The sequence below is a fragment of the Molossus molossus genome, unplaced genomic scaffold, assembly GCF_014108415.1.
Source record: "Molossus molossus isolate mMolMol1 unplaced genomic scaffold, mMolMol1.p scaffold_m16_p_6, whole genome shotgun sequence".
Lineage (NCBI taxonomy): Eukaryota > Metazoa > Chordata > Mammalia > Chiroptera > Molossidae > Molossus > Molossus molossus.
In genome coordinates this window covers 42169673-42193311 of record NW_023425399.1, presented here as the reverse complement: position 1 = coordinate 42193311, position 23639 = coordinate 42169673, and the positions used below count along the sequence as shown (strand labels likewise).

General features: G+C 38.4%; 1 protein-coding gene across 1 annotated transcript; it reads right to left on the bottom strand.

Annotated features, from left to right (window-relative positions):
• Nucleotides 1–12897: 12897 nt before the first annotated feature.
• Nucleotides 12898–23118, bottom strand: ZNF133 (zinc finger protein 133). The gene is made up of 3 exons (XM_036246012.1): nt 22906–23118; nt 22673–22768; nt 12898–14801 (listed from the first exon to the last, which is right to left on the bottom strand). Exons 1-3 carry the CDS (start codon nt 23039–23041, stop codon nt 13201–13203), a joined length of 1833 nt encoding a protein of 610 aa, XP_036101905.1. The 5' UTR covers nt 23042–23118; the 3' UTR covers nt 12898–13200.
• Between the last annotated feature and the right edge of the window lie 521 nt (nt 23119–23639).

Sequence of the window (23639 nt, the reverse complement as noted above, 5' to 3'; positions counted from 1 at the left end):
TTAAGTGGTTGCTATCATCACTACCTGCATTTTATTTTTGTGAGTGGGTGACTGTCTGGAGGGAGGACGGGCTCAGTCCTTGGCATCCAAGCTCCCAGTCTTTGTTAGGACTCTGCAAGGGTAGCCAGTGTCTGGAGAGACCCATGGAGCGTGATTGTCTGGTTTGGTGTCTGGGTGTGGAAGAGAGATCACACTGTGTCAACTTTGCTTAGCTGGGACAACCTTTCCCAGAGTTCTCTTCCTTTGTGGCTCAGCTCAGGGTTGGGTACAAGAGAAACTGCACAGAATTCGAGATTTAGAAGGTGGAAGTAAAACAATGGCCACAACACTTGGAAGGTGGGTTAGGGCACCAGATGCTGCTACCGCTTAGACCTCACAGGCTTTGGTATCATCTACAGACAGGGAGCAGGGTATGGAGTTCAAGACCATTTTCTCCAGTCCTCAGGGAGTACGAAGGGCCCCATGGGTTCCAGACATGGTCATATCATAGCTCTTGGGGGTAACTTTCATACCCTGAGTGCAGGGATCATGTCTTTACTGTTCCTTGGGTTTTCCACACTGGAGGGTCCTGCCCTCCATCTCCTAGAGGCAAAGCACACACCTGACATCTCACACTAGGTCTCTTTCCTTTCACTAAAGCCTACGGCCAGCACAAATCACCCTCGAATTTCACTTTTTCAGATCAAACCTCATTTAAAATATGAACAGGTAACTTAATATTTAAGAAGCAAGAACACAGGTTCAAATCCAGGGGGATGGGGTGGAGGGGGGAGAGAGAGAGAGAGAGAGAGAGAGAAACATTGATGTGAGAGAGACACATTGATTGGTTGCCTACCACACTCACCCCAGTGGGGTCTGGTGATCAAACCTGCAACCCAGGTACATGCCCTTGACTGGGAATTGAATCCACAACCCTTCAGTGCATGGGCTGATGCTCTAACCACTCAGCAACACCGGCCAAGTATTCTATTTCTTATTCTTCATGAAGCTTACTTTTCTTTTCCTAATGACACTATATCAGGGGCTTGATGGGAGAGCAAATCCACTATAAGTGATATTGTTTAAGAGGTTTGTTAAAGGAATTGGACTGTACGCAGTTGTGGGAGTGAGTGAGGCTGGTTGTGGGCCTGAAGTCACTGTAGCTCAGCAGGGCCCCAGTGGGGAAGAAAAGATGGGCAGGAGGTGGGGATAAGTGAGGACAAACTGGAACCCACAGGGACACATCTCCCCCCCCCGCCTTTCCTCCTCATGGTCACAGGGTACTTGCAGGAGACACTGGTGCCCTTCACCACAGAGCATGCGCCAGGCTGGGTTCTCCAGAAACATTTGCTGAGACTGTTGGGATGGAAGAGAATGTGTGTTTATTTGGGATCAACACGTGTGAAAGGAAGAAGGGAGATTGTGCAAAGGAAGACATCAGTGATGCAGTCCCAACAAACTCTCAGCCATCTCTGGCATGGGACACTGGAGAGGAGGACGTCCATCAGTGTCCCCCTGTGCCTTGATAGCTATAGCTCAGTCACCAGGTAAGAGCCACCCCAGGAAAGGTGACTTGAGGGAAGGCATACTCTGAAGTTGCTAATGGCCAGAGGTGGTCTGCTCCCGCTTTCTCCACAACGAGGCAGCCACCCTGCCTTATAGGGGCATCTGCGTGGTGCACCTCTGTGTGTGCCCTGGAGCTGCATATGTTCCTGACCAACCACTAGAAGCTGGAGGAGGAGGTCTAGTGGGAGCTGCTCATACCCACCTGAGAGCCAGCACCCAGAGGCCAGGAGGGAAGCAGGACGCTACCCTTTGAACCCCCACCCTGCAGTCTCAACTCAGGCCCTGTAGTTGGTGCTCAGGGTTCTAGGTGGGAAGGCCTGGGCCCTAGGAGCTGAATTTCCAGTGGTTGGTGGCTCAGACCACCATGTCCTCCCTGCATCTGGACCCACTGCCATCTCCTCCTAAAACCTGGTTGCTGCTTCATGCCTTCATCCCACATCCCCACAGGGCTCCAGTGGCCTGAAGTGTGCCATTCCTTCCTTACCATCAAGGTGAGTGAGTTCCTACTTGTCTATTGGCCAACTGAGTTCCTTATATTTTTCTCATTGATTTGGAGAAGTTCTTTTTGTCCTATAGAAGCAGAGTATCTTCTAGAGTCCAGAGCAGCGCAATATAATAGAAATGTAACACCAGCCACATATGTAAGTGTAAATTTCCTAGTTGCGAAATTTAGTTTCCACTTATTCCTAATGTTATTAACATATCAGGAATTAAAACTATGCAAATGATTTTTGGCACCCATTGAAATAAGTTTTTTTTCTCATTAGTGAATTAATTACATTGATAATATATGTTTTTGAATTATGCCTCCATTCCTGGGATAAATACAACATATTCTTACTACATTCCACTCCTGAGTTTCATTTCAACCTGTTTAGAGCTATGTCTTTTATTTTTTTTAAATTTTTAACTTATTTTTATGAATTTGTTTTTGTTACAGATGTTTCTCCTTTTTCCCCCATTGACACCCTCCTTCCCATCCCCCCCACCCCATCTCCAGCTTTGTTGTCTATGCCCATTGGTTATGTGTACATGCATATAAGTTCTGTGGTTTATCTCTTTCCCCAAACACCCGTTTTCTGAGGTTTGTCACTCTGTACCCTACCTCTATGTCTCTGGGTCAGTTTTGTTTATCAGTTTGTTTAGTTCATTATATTCCACAAATAAGTGAGATAATGTGATACTTGTCTTTCTCTGCTTGGCTTGTTTCTCTTAACATAATATTCTCTCCAGGTCGTCTCAAATGATAAGAGATCTTTCTTACAGCTTCATAGTACTCCATTGTGTATATGTACCACAGCTTTTTTATCCACTCATCTACTGATGGACACTTGGATTGTTTCCAGATCTTAGCTATTGTAAATAGTGCTGTCATGAACATAGGGGTACATATATTCTTTCTTATTGGTGTTTTAAGCTTCTTAGGGTATATTCCTAGAAGTGGGATCACAGGGTCAAATGGCAATTCAATTTTTAACTTTTTGAGGTAACACCATAGTGTTTTCCACAGTGGCTGCACCAGTCTGCATTCCCACCAACAGTGTACTAGAGTCCCCTGTTTTGCACACCCTCGCCAACACTTGTTTGATGATTTGTTGATGGCAGCCATTCTGACAGGTCTTTTAAATAAATGAAGTTGACCTATACTTATCATTTTGTTATTTGTTTGGAACCAGTATAATGTTAGGCTCACAATGTTATAACCTTATATTTTCTTCAATATTCTGGAAAGGATTTTTGTTTTTGTTTTTTAATCCTCACCCTAGGATAATTTTCCATTGATTTTTTGTTTTGTTTTTGTTTGTTTTTTTAGATAGAGTGACTGCACCAGTCTGCATTCCCACCAGCAGTTTACTAGAGTATACTTTTCTCCACATCCTCGCCAGCACTTGTTGTTTGATGATTTGTAGATGGCAGCCATTCTGGCAGGTGTGAGGTGATACCTCATAGTTATTTTAATTTGCATCTCTCTGATGGCTAGTGATGTTGAGCATTTTTTCACATGTCTCTTGGCCATTTGTATGTCCTGTTTGGAGAAGTGTATCTTTGGGTCCTCAGCCCATTTTTTAGTTGGGTTCTTTGTTTTTCTTTTGTTGAGTAGCATGAGTACTCTATATATTTTGGAAACCAACCCCTTATCTGATGTATCGTTGGCAATTATGCTCTTCCATATAGTGGGTTCCTTTTCCATTTTGATGCTTGTTTCTTTTGCTGTGCAGCAGCTTTTTAGTTTGATGTAGTCCCATGTATTAATTTTTTTTCCTCTTGCATTAGGCAATGTATCAGTAAAAATTCTGCTACATGTGATGTCTAACATTTTGCTGCCTACATTTTCTTCTAGGATTTTTGTAGTTTCATGAATCACATTTAAATCTTTTATCCATTTTGAGTTTATTCTTATTATGGTGTAAATTGGTGGTTTAGTTTCATTTTTTTACATGTACCTGTCCAATTCTCCTAACACCATTTATTGAAGAAACTGTCTTTACTCCATTGTATGCTCTTGCTTCCTTCGTCAAATATTAATTGGGCATAATGTTTTGGGTCAATTTCTGGGTTCTCTGTTCTGTTCCATTGATCTATATGCCTATTCTTGTGCCAGTACTAAGCTATTTTGATTACGATGGCTTTGTAGTATAACCTGATATCTGGTATTGTGGTCTCTCCAACTTTGATCTTCTTTTACAAGACTGCTGTGGCTATTTGGGATCTTTTTGGTTCTACATAAACTTGTGAAGTATTTATTCTAGATTTCTGAAATATGCCATTGGCATTTTAATGGGGATTGCATTGACTCTATAGATTACTTTGGGTAATATGGACATTATAATGATGTTGATTCTTTCAATCCATGAACATAGTATATGCTTCCACTTTTTTATATTTTCCTCTGTTACTTTTTTCAATGTCCTGTAGTTTTAGAGAACAGGTCTTTTAATTCCTTGGTTAAGTTTATTCCTAGGTATCTTAATTTTTCTGTTGCAATGGTAAATGGGATTGTTTTTCATTCTGTTTGTTCATTATTGGTGTATAAAAATGCCAACAATTTCTGGATGTTGATTTTGTATCCTGTTACTTTGCCAAATTTATTTATTAAATCTAGTAATGTTTTGGTGAAATCTTTAGGGTTTTCTATGTATAATATCATGTCATCTGCAAATAATGGTAGTTTCACTTCCTCTTTTCCAATTTGGAAGGCTTTTATTTTTTCTTCTTTTGTGATAGCTGTGGCTAAGTCTTCCAGGACTGTGCTGAATAAGAGTGGTGAAAGGGGACATCCCAGTCTTGTTCCTGTTCTTAAGGGAAATGCTTTTAGTTTTTGCCCATTGAACGTATTATTGGCTATAGGTTTTACATATATGGTCTTTATCATGTTGAGATATGATCCCTTAATTCCCACTTTGCTAAGTGTTTTTACCAGAAATGGGTGCTGGATTTTCTCAAATGCTTTTTCGACATCTGTTGATAAGATCATATGACTTTTATCTTTCATTTTGTTAATGTAGTGTATCATATTTATTTTTTATTGTTATTTTTATTAATTAACTTATTTTTGTTACAGATGTTTCTTCTTTCCCCCCCATTGTCACCCTTCTCCTGATCCCACTCACCCCTCACAGCACTGTTGTCTATGTCCATTGGTTATGGTGTATTCCTAGAAGTGGGATCACTGGATCAAATGGCAGTTCAGTTTTTAATTTTTTGAGGAAACACCATATTGTTTTCCATAGAGTGTACAATTTAATGGCTTTTAGCACATTCACAATATTTTGCAACCATTATGACTATCGAATTCCAGAACATTTTTAATACCCCAAACAAAACCTTGTATAATTAACAAAGAGTAGTCACTCCTATTTCTCCTTTTTTTTTTTAGCCCTTGGCAAACACTAATATGTTTTCTGTCTCTATGAATTTGCCTATTCTGGATATCTCATACAAATGGAATGTGTTTTCCTCCCCTTCATTCTATTAATGTGGTGTATTAAATTGATTTTCATATGTTAAATTAGAAACCTGTTTGTTTATGGTGTAAAATCTTTTTAATATACTGCTAGATTCAGTTGCTAGTATTTTGTTAAGGATTTTTCTATATATATGTATAAGGAAAATTGTAGCTGAATCTTTTGTAATGTTTTTGTTAGATTTTGCAATCAAGGTATTGCTGGCCTCACAGAAGAGTTAGGACGTGTTACCGCTTCTTTTTTTGGAAGAGTTTGAGAAAAATTGGTGTTAATTTTTCTTTAAATATTTGGTAGGTTTCACCAGTGAAACCATCTGGTCCTGGGATTTTCCTTGTTGGAATGTTTTTGATGACTGATTCAATCTCCTTACTCATTATTGGTCTGTTCAGATTTTGTATTTATTCATGATTATTTTGTAATTTGGTTGTTTCTAACAATTTCATCTAACTTAACTAATTTCTTGACATACAATTATTCATACTGATAAAGGACATACTTTTGCAAATTTTGTATTTGTTTTCTATGTAGCTTATATATTTTTGTGTCCCCTAATTCTTTGAATAGTGACTTTTTTTTTTTAATTTGATTTTTCAAGTGTATTATTTTGATTCCTTCTCAAAATATATATTCTCTGTATACATATTTATATATGTACAGAATACATTTCTGTATTTTTTCTAGTTATTTTTTTCTTTAGCATTATTCTGGGGATTATAACTATTGTCTTAAATTTATAACAATCTAGTTAGAATTAATGCCAACTTAAATAATATACAAAAATTCTACTCCTATATAGTTTCACCACCCCCCATGTTATTGTCACAAATCATATCTTTCCATATCATGTGCTCATTAACACAGGTTTATAATTAGTGTTTATTCATTTGCCTTTTAAATCATATTAGGAAAAAAAGAGAATTTACAGCCCCAAAATACAATAATACTGACTTTATACTTAACTATGCAGCCACCTTTATTTATTTGTATGGCTTCAACTTGTTGTCTAGTGTCCTTTCAGCCCCTAGCATTTCTTTGTGTGGGTTTTTTTTTTTTTTTTAGATTTTCAAATTGATTTTTAGAGAGAGAAAGAGAGAGAGAGAAATAGTGATATGAGAACAAAACATTAATCTGTTGCCTCCTGAATGCCCTGCACTGAGGATTGAGCCAACAACCTGGGTATGTGTCCAAGTGAACTGGCAACATTTTAGTGCATAGGATGACAACCAACTAATTAATCCACATCAGCCAGGGCTTTTTAAAAAAAAGATTTTTAAAATTGATTTTTAGAGAGAGAGGAAGGGAGAGGGAGAGAAAGAGAGTGAGACATTGATGTGAGAGCTAAACATTGATTGGCTGCCCCCTGGATGCCCCACACTAGGGATCAAGCCCACAACTTGGGCATGCACTCTGACTGGAAATCGAACCAGCAACCCCTCAGTGCATGGGACAGTACCCAACCAACTGAGCCACATGGGCCAGGGCAACCTCTAACATTTCTTGTAGGATAGGTCTACTAAGTGATGAACTCACTCAGTTTGTTTATCAGGAATTACCTTTATTTCTCTTTTAATCTTTTGAGATATAAAATTTTTGATTGACCCCCCCCCTTTTTTTTTAGCACCTACCATCTTCTGGAATTCATGAAAAAATGGCTCTTAATCATATTGAGGATCTCTTGTATATGAGAAGTCTCTTTTCTCTTGCGGCTTTCAAGATTCTGTGTGTGTGTGTGTGTGTGTGTGTGTGTGTGTGTGTGTGTGTGACAATTTGACTATAATGTGTCTTGGTGTAGATCTCTATTTTAGTTGGAGTTTACAAAGCTTCTTGCATGTATATATTTATGTCTTTCATCACATCTAGACAATCTGTGGTCATTATTTCTTTAATATTTTCTCTGCTTTCTTCTCCTGAGACTCCTACTACGTGTATGTTGGTGTACTCTGAGGCTCTGTTCATTTTTCTTTACTCTTATTTCTTTATGCTTCTCATGCTTGATAATCTCAATTGACCTGCTTCAATTTTGCCAATTCTTTTTTTCTGCTATTGAACCCCTCTATTTAATTTTTCATCTCAATTATTGTACTTTTCAGCTCTAGAATTTCTGTTGGGTTCCATGATATAATGTCTATATCTTTATTGATATTCTGTATTTGTGACACACTGTTCTCTTGGTTTTCTTTTTTTCTTTCTTTTTTTTAGGATTCCTTTAGCTCTTTGAACATATTTTTTGATTTACTTATTTTTTTATTGTTGACAGTATCTTTGAACATATTTTAGGACAGCTTATTTAAAATCTTGATCTAGTAAGTCCAATGTCTGGTCTTCCTCAGGGACAGTTTCTGTTAACTTACATCTCTGTGAATTTTCATAATGTTTTGTTTTTTGCATGCCTCATAATTTTTTGTTAAAAACCGAAAGTTTTGCATACTATAATGTGGACCTGTACAAATCAGAGGCTGTTCCCTCTCAGGTCTTGTTGTTGTTGCTTGTTATGGGTTGTTTTTGTTTAGTGACTTTTCTAAACCATTTTTTGTAAAGACTGTATTCTTTGTCATGTGTAGCTATTAAAGTCTCTGTTCTGTTAGCTTACTAGTCAGCTAATGATTTGACAGTGATTTTGTTAAACACCTAGAACCAGAAATTCAAAATACTCTCCCAGTTTTACAGGTTGGCTCTGTATGGGGCACTCCATCAATGTTTAACCTATTTAAAATTCTGCCTTTGCTTTTATTCTTCTATATGTGGACCCTGAAAGTCAGCCATAAGTAAAAGATTAGGGTCTTTTCAGGTCTTTTATGAGCATATGTCCATCCCTGGGTATAGAGGTCATCTTCTAGATTCCTGGTATATATGTAGGCCTTTAAAAGTCCTCATTTGTCCACATGTATCTCCTTTTCTAACTTTGCAGAATTTTTGCCTGTCTATTGCTTTCCCCATCTGTTATCTGTTGCCTCAGGTGGTTGAGGTTAATATATTTACCTTTAAATGCTTTCAATAAATGCCACCTGAGAAGCTGCTTCTGCCCTGGGGAATTTCTAAGTTAGGTGAAACAAAGGCAAATCCCTAAGCCAATCCTTCATGGAGTCACCAAATGGATCAAATATGCAGTAATGATTCCTTGGGAAGAAGGTCCACATTTCTCCCTCTGGTACTAATAACCTTCACTCAGAATATGGCTGCTGCTGAGATGGGGTGGGAGATGTTAGGCAGATGAGATTTAATATCACAGCACTCAGTTACCAAAGATTAACTGCTCATTTCTCCATTTAGCATCCCCTGGTTGTAGGTTTAAAAAAATAGATTCCAGAGTTCTGAAAAAGTTGATTCTAACAGTTTTTGCCAACTTATTCTTTGCTTTTGTGGAGAGGAAGAGTTTTATAGTCCCCTATTCTACCATTTTCAGTGACATCACACCCTATATGGATAGGTTTTAAGTGTGCTGTTCCCTTAAAGACAAAACTCAGAAAAATGGTACAAAGTAAGAACCAGAGATACTCTTGGATTAATTTTAGTATGAAAATATTTTCATGAACTATGTCTTTGATATTGCTGAAGAAATATGAGAAAACAAGAAACAATACCAGACTCTAGAAAAATGAAATAAACTCAAGCCTCAAGCCAAAGAATAGATATTATATGTTAAGAGTATATAAAAAGGACTCTCATTGGAATAGATGTTCAACTGTACACATATTTAGGTATTAATTCCCTTAGTAAAGACATTTTCAGATACTGAGAACCATTTATATTGGGATATATGGTGTATATTTATTTGTACACTTTTTTTTTTCACCTGTACTGAACTGTAATTTACTGTGCCAGGACTTAAACACTATCAAACAATAACAAAACAAAACAAAAAACCCTAAAAAATTTATGATTCATGTAATTTTTGATGGAGATAAATCATATTTTCAGGCCATTTTGAAAGAATGATCTGGCAGAGGATTTACATCCAAAACCTAAAGTTTGAGGCAAGTTTGAATGAAAAATCTTATTTCAGGCCATTTTGAAGAAAAACTTAAGATTTATGTCCAAAACACTTCACAATTTAAATATGGATTAAAAAAAACATTTCTGGGCCATGTTGGACATAAAATTATGGTGGATGATTCATGTCTAAAACCAATATTTAGCAGATTTGGATAAAATATTTTGTTTTCACAGCATTTTGGAAGAAAACTATGGCATATAGCTATGTTAAAAAAAACAACAACAAAATAAAACAAAAAAACCTCCTTCGGAACCATTTTGGAAGAAAAAAAAAACACATGGGATATATCTAAAGAAATCCACTTTTAATGGGGGGAAAAAGCTGGCATAGAGCTTACATCTAAGAAACTGCATTTCGGAATAAATTTGGGTTTAAAAAGTATCATGTTTAGGGGCCATATTGGAAGAAAATCTGGCACAGACTTATGTCTAAAAAACCCTACAATATTAGTAAATTTTTAACAAAAAGTAACATTTTATGGACATTTTCAAAGAACACTCTATCACAGAGCTTACCAAAACTCCACAATTTCAGAACATTATTTCAGAACATGAAATATCACATTTTTAGGCCACTCTGAAAGAAAGTCTGGCATAGAAATTATGTCCAAGAACTCCAAAAACCCATTTGAGCCAGTCTGAAAAATTGAATTTCTAGGCTATTTGGAAGAGAAATCTTGCATAGGAGTTATGTCCAAAAGATGCCAAGATTTCAGTGAATTTGGATAAGAAATCATACTTTCTGCTTATTTTAGAAGAACAGAAAAATCTGTTTTAGGACCTACTTCTAATAAGCCCCCAAATTTGAGTATATTTGGTTGAAAATATCACAGTGTCAGGGCATCTGGGGACAAATAGTTGGCATATGACTTATTTCCCAAACTCCACTATTTATATAAAATTATATATTTTAAATCATGTTTTTTGTCCATTTGGGGGAATATTGGACAAAGGATTTGTGCACCCTCAAACCAATGATTTGAATAAATTTGGATAAAAAAGTATATATTTTGTAAAATAATGTAGCATTGAATTTATAACCATACCACTGTAACAATTTGAGCAATAGATATGAAAAATCACATATTTGGATCATCTTAGAAAAACCCAGCATAAGAATTATTTCCAAAAACCCTAAGACTTAGTGAATTTGGGTAAAAATTTGATTTTTCAAGACTAGTGTGGTATTATAGTCAGAAAATCCCAATTATGCCAATTTGGTTTAAAAAAAAAGTCTGGGCCATTTTTGAAGAAAAAAATCAGTGTGTAAAGTTTAGGTGCAAAACTTAGACTTTAAATTTAGATTAAAAAATGAATTTCTTGTGCTATTATGGAAGAAAATTCTGCTATAGGGCTTTTGATCAAGAAACTCCACTGATTAGTTGCTTAGTATAGCTTTAGTAAGTTTTGAAATTGGGAAATATAAGTTCTTCTAATTAGTTCTTCTAAAAATATGTTCTTCTATTGCTTCTTTTATACCTAAAATGGCACACTGGACATGGCATTCTCAGATTATTTACTCCAACCTTCTCCCTATTGATTAATTTTGGAGATCCTCTCATTTAAGTACACAGAGATAATCCTCTCATTCTTTGACAATATAACAGCAACATATTGCATGATTGACTTTTATTGAATGAGTTTCTCTATTGGTGTACATTTTTCCTTACTAAAATTTGAAATTACTACTGCACCAAAAATATAAACCATTTTGCACATGAACATGTATAGCTATTGAATAAATTCCATTAAATGAGATTATGGGCTCAAGGGGAACATAAATTTTAAAATTTGGTAAAAATACTAAGTTGTCCACCATAGGAGTTATATCAATTTATATTTCCAAGATTAATGATAAGTGTATCTGTTTCTAGTCTACAAAAGAATATTTTCAAATTTTTGCAAATGATATCTGCAAAATGGTACATTTCTTAGCCCGTCTCCCTGCCTAAAGGGATTTTTCTTTTTCCTTTCCAGACTAAGCTGGTGTTTCTATTACAAATGTCATGGGTTGCCCATGGCTCTTGTAGTTCATTTCACTAGATAAATCCACATCTACAAAGCTCTTCAAATCAATCCCTCCTATGGTTTGGGTTGAATGTCAGGATGCTATAGGATGATATCCTTAAAAATCACAGAAACCATTCTGTGTGGTTGAGAGAGGGTCTAGGAACTGTACACTCAAATCTTTTGAAGTCATAAAAAAGGGTGTTACTCCCACATCCTTGAGATGATTACCTTGAAGCCCACTTGTTTTGGGCAAAAACTTTAGACTGAAATACAATGGACGAGGTATGGTTAAAAATCTTTAAACATGGTTGAATATCAGCCTTGTAATTGGAGAACTATTTAGAGTGTATGGCTAAGGGACCTTAGTGAAGTTATTAGATGGCTGGCATAGAGACTGGGCCTCAGATGGAGTGCTGAGGAGCATGATTTTAAGTTCTAAGCCCTTATATTTCATGACTGATTTGGGAGTGTGGCTTCAAGAGTCTTATCCCTGTTGCCCTGGCCGGTTTGGCTCAGCGGTTAGAGCGTCGGCCTGTGGTCCGGAGAGACCCGGGTTCGGTTCCCGCTAAGGGCATGTACCTCGGTTGCAGTTTGTCCCCGGCCCTGGTTGGTCGTGCGGGTGGCAGCCACTCGATGTGTCCCTTTCACATCGATGTTTCTCTCTCTCTCTCTCTCCCTCCTGCTCTATCTGAACAAAGAATGAAAAAGTGTCCTCAGGTGAGGATAAAAAAAATAAAAAAAATAAAATAAAATAAAAAAAAAGAGTCTTATCCCTGTTAATGTAGGGCTGAGGAGAGAACGTGGTTAAATACCATTACATTGTTAGAGTGCTGATAAAGAGGTGTAGCAAGGGTGGTCCTATGTGGGTGTGATTGGAACCCAGGCTCTGACATTAAAGAATTGTTTGATCACAGCTGAAAGACCCCCTGAAAATGGAGTGCTGAGAACAATGTATTGTTAAGGAGGCTCTATGATGGGATAACTAGGGACTAAAGCCTGACAAAAAGCAAGAAAGGTGATTAGGAGCTGATTCAGCAAAGACAATAATAGACATTTGAGAGCTAAGAGATGCAAGAAGGGGAGCTGTCACAGAAGCCAAAAGAAGAGGGTAGTTCCAGGTGAAAGTGGAAGCCATATCTTTAGAAGAAACCTGAAAAATTTCCTCCCCTCACCTGAAATCTCTGAATACAATTCCTAAATTTTCTCCCTATATCAGGGACTAGACTTTCTGGATAAATATACTAGTGACTTGGTTCCTACGTCTTCCAAGGAATTAAATTCTTGTGGAATAGTGGACTTAGGAGTTCCAGATATCTGTATCACTCCTTATTCTCTATCTTTACAGGTGAGTAAATGAGGAACACAGCAAAGGTTACAGGTTGTAAAGAAGCAAAGTTTATTGGAACAAAAGGCGATAAAACATAAAGACTTAGTGTGAAGAAAGTAAACTATGCCAAATGTCCTTCGACCACTTACGAAATGCATTTTTCTACTCCATCTCATCAAAGTGTAAAAATTTTGATTATTTAGTCTGCCACCATCTTGACTTTCAGAATGTAACAGGTCAGAAGATTGCCCCAAACAGGTCTCAAAATCAGTCTGGAGCGGAGGTTTGTGCTGGAGAGATTTCATCCTGTTTGTTGAGGTGAGACTTCAGGCTAAAGCCTGGTGCACATGTCTTGTACACCTAAGGCTTCTCCTCCTGGTGTGTCATCTGATGTAAGATGAGGTATGACTTCTGGATAAAGCCTTGGCCACACACTCTGCATACACAGGATTTCTCTTTCGAATGTACCCATTTATGTGTGATTAAAGCTGACTTATTGCTAAAGCCTAGTTCACATTGCTTGCACATGTAAGGCTTCTCCCTCGAGTGTTTTCTCTTGTGCCTGATAAGACCTGCCTGGTGACTGAAGCCTCGTTCACACTCCCTGCACACATATGGCTTTTCCCCTGAGTGTGTCCTCTGGTGTGCAATGAGGTTTGACTTCTGGCTGAAGCCTCGCCCACACTCCTCACATACCATGGGCTTTTCCCCTGAGTGCGTCCTCTGGTGTCTGATGAGATTTGATTGCTGGCTAAAGCCTCGCCCACAATCCTTGCATACGATGGGCTTATCCCCTGAGTGTATGTTCTGGTGTCTGTTGAGGTGTGACTTCAGACTAAAGCCTCGCCCACACACCCCACACACATAAGGCTTTTCCCCAGTGTGTGTCCGCCTATGTGAGATGAGGGTTGAATTCTGGCTAAAGCTGTGCCCACACACTCCACATACATAAGGCTTTTCCTTTGAGTGTGTCCTCTGGTGGTTGACAAGGGTTGTCCTCTGCCTAAAGCATCGCCCACACTCCTTGCAGGCATAAGGCTTCTCCCCTGAGTGCGTTCTCTGGTGTGAGATGAGGTTGGACCTATCACTGAAGCCTAGTCCACAATCATTGCACACGATTGTCTTTTCCTCTAAATGTGTCCTCTGGTGTCTAACGACAGCTGACTTCTGGCTAAAGCCTTTCCCACACTCCCGGCACACATAGGGCTTCTCCCCCGAGTGTGTCCTCTGGTGTATGATGAGGTTTGACTTCTGACTAAAGCCTCGCCCACATTCAGTGCACATATAAGGCTTTTCGCCCGAGTGTGTCCTCTCATGTATGATAAGTGTTGACTTCCGGTTAAATCCTCGTCCACACTCTCTGCACACAATAGGTTTCTCCCCTGAGTGTGCCTTCTGGTGCCTGGCAAGGCTTTTCTTTAGACTAAAGCCCTTTTCACACACCCCACACACATATGGCTTCTCCCCTGAGTGTATCCTCTGGTGACTAAGCAGGTTTGTCATCTTGCTGAAGCCCAGTCCACACTCTCCACAATTAACTGTTCCAAATCCTAAGTCTTGTATCCTCTTCAACAACTGGTCTGTTTCCTCAGGATTCCCCATCTGAGTAGGGCTTGCATCTATTTCTACCCCTCTGATGCCATTCCTAGAGCTGACTGGCTGCCTTTGTGGTGGCTTGGAGAATGCTGCTGAAGTTCTTTTCTTTGTCTTTCCAAATGAAGGCTTGGTGACTTCTCTCTCTTGCCCTTCTGCTTTATCACTCCAGGAACTGGGGTCAGAGGCTTGTTGATGCTTTTTCTGGTCCCCTTGGCACAGATCCCCTGGCTGGATGTGATTTTCTGCACACAAGCATGGGAAGATCCAGGGCGGGTGATTACACAGCATATGCTGCACATGGAACTTCTGACCAGAGAAATCCATAGGGCAGAAAGCACAGAGGTGGAGTTCTGGCTTTGGTTCTCCTGCAGAGAGAAGAGTCAGAATCAGAAATGAAACTCAGTGGGGCAACCCAAGTAATTCTGTCAAGTCTAATAGTGAGATTCAATATCCTGTTCTTCAAAATGCTTAAAACTTAAGTGCTACAGAAACAAAACCTTCCTTGACATGACCACTTTTTCAGCCCATGACAACATCTTCCAATTTCCACTACAATCCAGAAAACTCACCTCATACACCTATTTGATGTATCAGACTATAAAGCATCACAGGCAGTATCAGTTCTGTATAAATAGGTCCAATATGCAAGTCTTTCCCCTCACCACTACAATTATCTTCTAATTCACAACCATCCCCACTACTATAAACTGTGTCCACAAGCATTTTCTTTAACTGAGAGATCTGTCACCAGAGGACCCATGTAGAAATGTCATATCTTTCACTATTTCCCTGTGGTGACAAGGGAACAGACTGAAAGAACAGTCATTCAGACCGGAGAACTCCTAGTATAAGATGCAGCACAAAAATGTGGCTAAACAGATCATGTGTTAGATGCCTAACTAGCTTCCCCACTCACTAACAAATATTTACTGGAGGATTACTTTGTGCCAGAATTCTTACAAGGTGGTGGGTTTATAGCAATAGGCAACACAAAGAGCCTTAAGAGATGCTCCTTCTGGTGCTTCTGACCAGTTCAAGCCCTGATAATTTTTCTACAATTAATCTAAATAAAAAATTTCCCAGCCCCAGCCAGAGTAGCTCAGTTGGTTAGAGCATTGTCCAGTGCACAGAAAGGTTGCCGGTCCGATTCCCCATTAGGGCACATACCTGAGTTGCCAGTTTAATTCTGGTTGGGGGCATATGTAGAGAGCAGCTGACCAGTGTTTCTCTCTCACATTGATTTTTTTTTTTTCTCTCTCTTTCTCCCTCTCTTAAACATGTTATTGGGCAAGAATTAAAAAATACATAAATTTCCCCAGATATCAATATAAATTAAGAAAAATGTTCTTCTTATAGTACCTCTTGTGTAGGAGATGTCAACATTAAAAGTATTGTTTCATCACAACTGGTTCTAGTCAGCTGAAGGCAATAAATGATCACACATTTTGAACAACCAAGTACAGCTCTTACTGGTTCTACCTTAACATTCTTTCCTTGATCAGTGAACTGAACTTTTAAAATCCAACTGTTTTTAAGTTCCAGAATCATTCCATCCTATATAAAGTGCTACTGTATTTGGAGATTGGGGCTTTAAAGCAGTAATTAAGGTTAAGAGAGCTCATAAGGGTGGGGCCCTAATCCAATGTAAGTGGTGTCCTTACAAGAGGAGGATGAGACAATAGACATGTGCACACACAGAAGAAAGACCATGTGAGGACATAGTAAGAAGGCAATCATTTGCAAGCCAAGGAGAGAGGCCTCCTGAGCAACCAAACCTGCTGACACATTGATTGTCCAAGAATTCTAAATCTCCAGAACTGTAAGAAAATAAACTTCTGTTGTTTATGCCACCTAATCTGTGGCATTTTGTTTTGGCAGCCTTTACTTCCTTTGCCCTGACTTTTCCTATTACTGTAATCAAGCATCTATGTATCTGCCCCATAGTCAGCCCCTAAGTAAGTCCTATGAAACTTATCAATAACAGTAAATGAGAAAGGGCCATAGTCGCTATTATAAAAGATAATACTTGTTTTGGGCATAAAATGTAATTCCAGTAGCATGCTATTGCTTAAAAGTAGAATACCCAAATCACATTATTTTTATTTAAAAATAAAAGAATGAACACAGAAATACTTTACCAAAAAATACACAAGAAAGTGAGCGCTAAGACTAGCCAGAAAAAAATTTAAAAGAAGTATCACATGGAATAAAGAGAATTTTAATGTTAAAAACTTTATTAATGCCCTGGCCGGTTTGGCTCAGCGGTTAGAGCGTCCGCCTGCGGTCCGGAGAGACCCGGGTTCGGTTCCCGCTAGGGGCATGTACCTTGGTTGCAGTTTGTCCCCGGCCCTGGTTGGCCCTGCGGGTGGCAGCCACTTGATGTGTCCCTTTCACATCGATGTTTCTCTCTCTCTCTCTCTCTCTCTCTTCCTCTCTCTCCCTCCCACTCTGTCTGTACAAAAAATGGAAAAATGTCCTCGGGTGAGGATTTAAAAAAAAAAAAATAAATAAATAAATACTTAAAAAAAAAAAAAAAACTTTATTAATAAATGTGATTAAATTGTGATAAATCTTTTTACATCTAACAGTTTACTAAAGTAAAATGTAAGGCAAAAACTTAGAAATAAATGCAGGATTTGATATAAATTACAATGACACTGTGGAGCTTTATGACTCTTCCTAGGAGATAAAAAATAAAGATATAACTTTAAAAATATAAATAATTTCTATTATACATGCTATAATCCCTTGATTCTAGGATAGTTAATTGTAAGGCTCTCTTTTAAATTTAATAAGACAGAGAAATAGAAATTTCTTACATAAAAAAACACATACACTTCTCCATGCATGAATCATTTATAAAACTGTCAAAAGTATTTTAAAAATTAAAAGACACACATAATTCCTCAAAATTATCTATACTTCTATCATTTAAAAATAATCCCAAGTAGAAAAAATAATTCCCAGAAACACCTGCCCAATCTCTCCAATTCTATCCCCGCCCTGTGGTAATCACTAGTCATGGTAAATAACAATACAGACTTCTATGTTCACATACTTCTCTTTTTTAACAAAAAACTGAACAACACTATTCCGTAACTTTTCATTTAATAATATATCCATTAAGTATCTGAGTTATTCTGATAAAGAAGGTAAAAAAAAATCTGCTCATCATTAATAAACAGATAGAAAATAGAAATACAAAAGCAGAAAATTATAATAAAAGTAAATGGAAATGACAAAACTGAAAAATACAATATCTGAAATGAAAAATGCACTGGCCAGGGCTTGACAGCATATCAGAGGTGATAAGAAGAGACAGTAAACTTAAAGACAGATCAAAAGAAATCATCCAATCTGAGTAACAGAGAGAAAAAAGATGGACAGGCTCCATAATCTGTGGGACAATGCAAAAGGACTAATACATATTTAATTGTAGTCCCCAACAGAGAGAGAGAGAATGGAGCAGAAAAAAGCATGTGAAAGAACAATGGCCAAAAATTTCCCAAATTTGGATCTAGCCATAAGTTTACAGATTCAAAAATCTCAGTGACTCAGAAGCAGGTAAAATACAAAGAAAAGCATGCCCAAACAGTCACATCATAGACAAACAGCTGAGTACAAAAAATACAGAGTAAAGTTTGGAAGTAGCCAGAGGAGGGGGGAAAAGGTAACAAAAAAACTGAGTAACAATTATAGAAATGACAACTGATTTTCTCATCAGAAACAATGGAGGCCAGAACAGGGGAACAATATCTTAACAGTGTTAAAAAGATAAATAAACCAATCTAGAATTCTATATCCAGTAAAAACACATTTCAAGACTAAAGACACACTCAGAAAAACAAAATATAAGCAAGTACACTGCCACCTGCACCATAAGCACTGCTGAACACAAGCACTTTAGGCTAAAGAAAAATACCGGGTGGAAACTCAGATCTCCAGAAAAAAATGAAGTGTATACAAAATGGTAAATTATCTGAATGCATATAAAATAATATTTTTTTTCTTGATTAAGAAATACATATTGCAATCAGACATGAAGTAAAAATAAAAGGGATCCAAATTGGAAAGGAGGAAGTGAAACTCATTATTTGCAGATGACATTATACATAGAAAACCCTAAAGACTCCATCAAGAAGGGAGGGGCTGCTGCCTCTCCCCAGAGCCCTGGGAAGGAGTATGATGACCACAGTCCTGCATGGTGCAACTCAGCAAAAGCTCTGAGTGCCCGCCAAATCCCGTTTCCCCATACAGTTCCAGTCTAGTCCACCCTCCCTCTGCTGAAGCCCAAGACCATGAGCACTTTAAGAATATTGCCTGTACAAAGTTCACCTTGTTTATGCCAGCATCTAGAACAGTGCCACGTGTAATAACACCTTCATGAAGGTTTCTTCAATTATAAACTCATCAGTGCAAGAATATGAAAGTGCTCATAACAGCCAGAATGCACAGTGCCACGGAGTGAGAGTGGAAGAAGGGGAGATGGAAGATCATGAGTGCTAAGGGGGAGAATGTTTAACAAACTGCGTTACAGGAAAGTTACCATGGCGTTCACATTCATATCCCGTAGTTCTGACTCATGGGCAATTTTCCAAACTTAAAGTTGATTCGGGTGCAATTATAACAATATTTATGAAATATAGAATTTATGAATGGGTTAAACATTTTCATTCTCTCAATATGCAAAGACTGAGTTTTTGCACAACCCAAACAGACATCCTTAGGTATCAGGTTCTGATGCTAAACCAAGTTTTATAGCCTGACTTTTACAGGCTGGTAGCCAGTAACAGCTCACAATGACTATGTTCTGATGACTGTTAACTACTTTCCAAGCCACCAAAAAACTTTCCAGAAGAGTCCAAAATTGGTCATCATAAAGCAACATGGAGAAGTCATCAGAATAACCCTTCTTGTCCTGACAAAAATGTAACACAATAATACAGTCGATGCTTGAACAGCATGAGGGTTAGGAGCACCAATCCCCCACACCTATGCAGTTGAAAATCTACATATAAATTTTCTCTCCCCCAAAACTTAAATACTAATAGCCTACTATTGTTTGAAAGCCTTACTGATAATATGAACAATTGATTAACATATATTTTGTATGTTATACCTACTATTTACTCTGTTCTTATAATAAAGAAAATATAAAAAAAAAAAGACTCCATCAAAAATTTACTAGACTTAATAAATGAATTTGCCAAAGTAGCAGGATACAAAATTAACGTCAAGAAATCGATGGCATTCTTATACACCAATAATGAACTCACAAAAAGAGAAACTGAAAAAAACAATTCGATTCACCATCATGGCAAAAAAATAAGATACCTAGGAATAAACTTAACCAAAGAAGTAAAGGACCTATTTTCGGAAAACTACAGGACACTGAAAAAAAAAATAGAGAAAGATATAAAAAAGTGGAAGCATATAGCTTGTTCATGGATTGGAAGAATTAACATCATTAAAATGTCCCTATTACCAAAGCAATCTATAGATTCAATGCAATCCCCATCAAAATACCAACAACATATTTCACAGAACTAGTACAAATACTTCAAAAGTTCATATGAAACCAAAAAAGACCCTGAACAGCCACAACAATCTTGAAAAAGAAGGACAAAGTAAGCGGGATCACAATACCAGATATCACGTTATACTACAAAGCTACTGTAATCAAAACAGCCTGGTACTGGCACAAGAACAGGCAGATAACCAGTGGAACAGAACAGAGAACCAAGAAATGGACCAAAGACATTATACTCAATTAATATTTGACAAAGGAGGCAAGAGCATACAATGGAGTAAGGACAGCCTCTTTAATAAATGGTGTTGGGAAAATTGGACAGCTACATGCAAAAAACTGAAACTAGACCATCAACTTACACCATACACAAGAATAAACTCAAAATGGATAAACGACTGAAATGTGACTCATGAATCCATAAATATCCTAGAAGAAAATGTAGGCAACAAAATTTCAGACATTATATGCAGCAGAATTTTCACTGATACATCACCTAAGGCAACAGAAACAAAGGAAAAAGTGAACACATGGGACTACAGCAAACTCACAAGCTTCTGCACAGCAAAAGAAACAACCATCATAATGGAAAGGCAACCCACTGTATGGGAGAGCATCGTTGCCAATGATATAACAGATAAGGGGTTAATTTCCAAAACATATAGAGTACTCATACAACTCAACAAATGGAAGACAAAGCACCCAATTGAAAAATGGGCAGAGGAGCTAAATAGACAACTCTCCAAACAGGACATACAAATGGCCAAGAGACATGAAGAAATGCTCAACATTTGTAATCAACAGAGAGATGCAAATTAAAACAACACACCTACACCTGTCAGAATGGCCACCATCAACAAATCATCAAACAAGTTGGTGAGGGTGTGGAGAAAAGTATACTCTAGTAAATTGCTGGTGGGAATGCAGACTGGTGCAGCCACTATGGAAAACAATATGGTGTTACTTCAAAAAGTTAAAAATTGAACTGTCATTTGACCCAGTGATCCCACTTCTAGGAATATACCCTAAGAAGCCTGAAACACCAATCAGAAAGAATATATGTACCCCCTTGTTCATAGCAGCACTATTTACAATAGCTAAAATCTGGAAACAGCCCAACTGTCCATCAGTAGACAAATGGATAAAAAAGCTGTGGTATGTATACACAATGAAGTACTATGCAGCTGTAAGAAAGAAAGATCTCTTATCCTTTGAGATGACATGAAGGGACCTGGAAAATATTATACTAAGTGAAACAAGCCAAGGAGAAAAAGACAAATACCACATGATCTCACTTATTTGTGGTATATAATGAACATAACAGTCTGAGGAATAGGGTAGACCCAGAGACATGGAAGTAGGGTACAGACTGACAACCCGCAGAAGAGGGGTGGTGGTGGGAGGGAAGAGATAAACCACATCACTTATATGCATGTATGCATAACCAATGGATACGACTACAAAGCTGGGGCAAGGTGGGGGGTATGAGGAGGAGGGTGTCAATGGAGACAAAAAGGAGAAACATCTGTAACAAAAATAAAAAAAAGAAGTACATATTGTATTAGGGAATTCACAATGTGTATAGGTGTAATACAAATGACAACTATAGAATAAAGGATGTTGGGGGAAGAGGTAATTGGAACTGTGCAAGTGCAATGTTCTTACATTTTTACATAAAGTGGTAGCCAGAATAAGTAGGATAAGAAAAGTTAGGGCTGTATATCATAATTCCTTAGAGCATGGGTCAGTAAACTTTTTCTTAAATGGTCAGATAGCAAATAGTTTAAGTTTTGAGTCTAAGAGGTAAAATTAAGGGTATTATATAGTTACTCATATAAACATTTAAAACTGTAAAAACTACTTTTGGCTCACAGTTTAAAAAAAATTCTATTTCAATTTCTCAGTTGGATTTTTAGCCTTCCTCCCTCACCCGAGGATACTTTTCCATTTCTCTTCAGAGAGAGTGGGAGGGGGAGAGGAGGAGAGAGAGAGACAGAGAGAGAAAGAGACAGAGAGAATGAGAGAGACATCAATGTGAGAGACACACAAATTGGTTGCCTCCCGCTCAACCCTGACCAGGGCAGAGGACTGAATGGCAACCAAGGTACATGCCCTTGACCAGAATTGAACCGCAACTCTGGTCTATGGGTTGGCGCTCTAACCACCCAGGGCCCTTATTTCTTCAGCCCACATTCTTGCTTATCTTTTTTTCTTTTTTTTTTTAGTTTTTACTGAGGGAGAAGAAACATTGATGTGCAAGCACAAAATCAATCGGCTGCCTCCTGCGTGCTCCCCACTGGGGATCAAGCCCACAACCTGGCATATGCCCAGACCAAGAATCCAACCAGGAAGTTCTTGGTGCATGGAACAATGCCCAACCAACTGAGCCAGGGCTCTTGCTTGATCTTTTTCTTTTTAATAGTAACAAGAGAAAGAAGCCTATGAATGTAGAAGAGAACTGAGTGAGGGAGAGAGGGCAAACTCAGTAGGAGGAAGAAAGACTTGTAGTGGAGGAAGACACACCAGAAAAGCCCTGTACTAGATTAATGATGAAGGTCTGGAAGGGAGGTCATGCCAGGCAATGCAAATAGCAGCCCAGGAAGTGAGTAGTATAGCTTCTCTCTCTAGCACCTGAGCAGTGCTTCCTCTTCCTCACCCCCTGAGCTGCCCACAGCTCTATGATCCATTTGCTCAGTGGTCCCTACTCACCTGGACAGGTGTCAGGTGGGCATTTTCTCTCCTTTTTCCAGGTTTCCTTCCCTTGCTCCAGCTGGCTGATGAGTTTTGGTTTAGAAAATGGAATTCCTGCTCACAGGAAAAGAAAACAAGTTGGCTGCAGGTTATGGACACAAGGGCCAAGTCAGAAGGCAAGATGGCTGCTTCAAGCATATACTAAAATGCCCAGCAGCATAAATGGGAATCCTAACAGATGCCAGGCTTACCCAGTGAGACCAAGTTGCTGTAGTTTTCCAGCATCACCTCCCTATACAGGGACCTCTGAGCAGGGCTCAGCAATATCCACTCTTCCTGGGTGAAATCCACAGCCACATCCCTGAATGCCATGTGTGCCTGTAACATAAAACACAGCCTGGTCACCAAGGAGTCAGCCTTGTCCCTGACTCAGGGTGAGGGGCAGGGAAAAGGCTTCTCTTGGGGAGGCAGGCAAAATATCTAAATCCTGCCTTTGACCATGTGTGACCTTGTTGCCATGTGTTCCAAGACCTTTAAATCTCTGTGGCTATCCAGCCAGCAGCACTTGTGAATCTATAAATTCAAGATCATGGGTGAGCTGTTTCAAGAATATATGCAAAAAAGAGTCCCTAACTCTCAGGAACTTTTCATCTAGGAAGAGAGAAGAGCAGACAACATATAAAAATTAAACAATAAAGCATAACAGACTTTCTGAGTTTTAAGAATTTTAAAGATTAAATAGCATAGCCAAATGAATCAATATTAAAGCATCTAAGTGACTAAAGTTCATATAATTCAATAATGGTATAGAATAAACTGCAACTCAGTCCATCCCCTAAATCCCATGGTTCCTCAGCCTTCTCAGGCTTGAGAGGCACAAGTGGGAAGTGGTGAAGAGCAGGGACTTGAATCAAACTGCCTGGGTTTGGGGCCCAATTCTGCCATCAGCTAGTGCCTTGATTTTCTTAACTATGAAATGTGGATA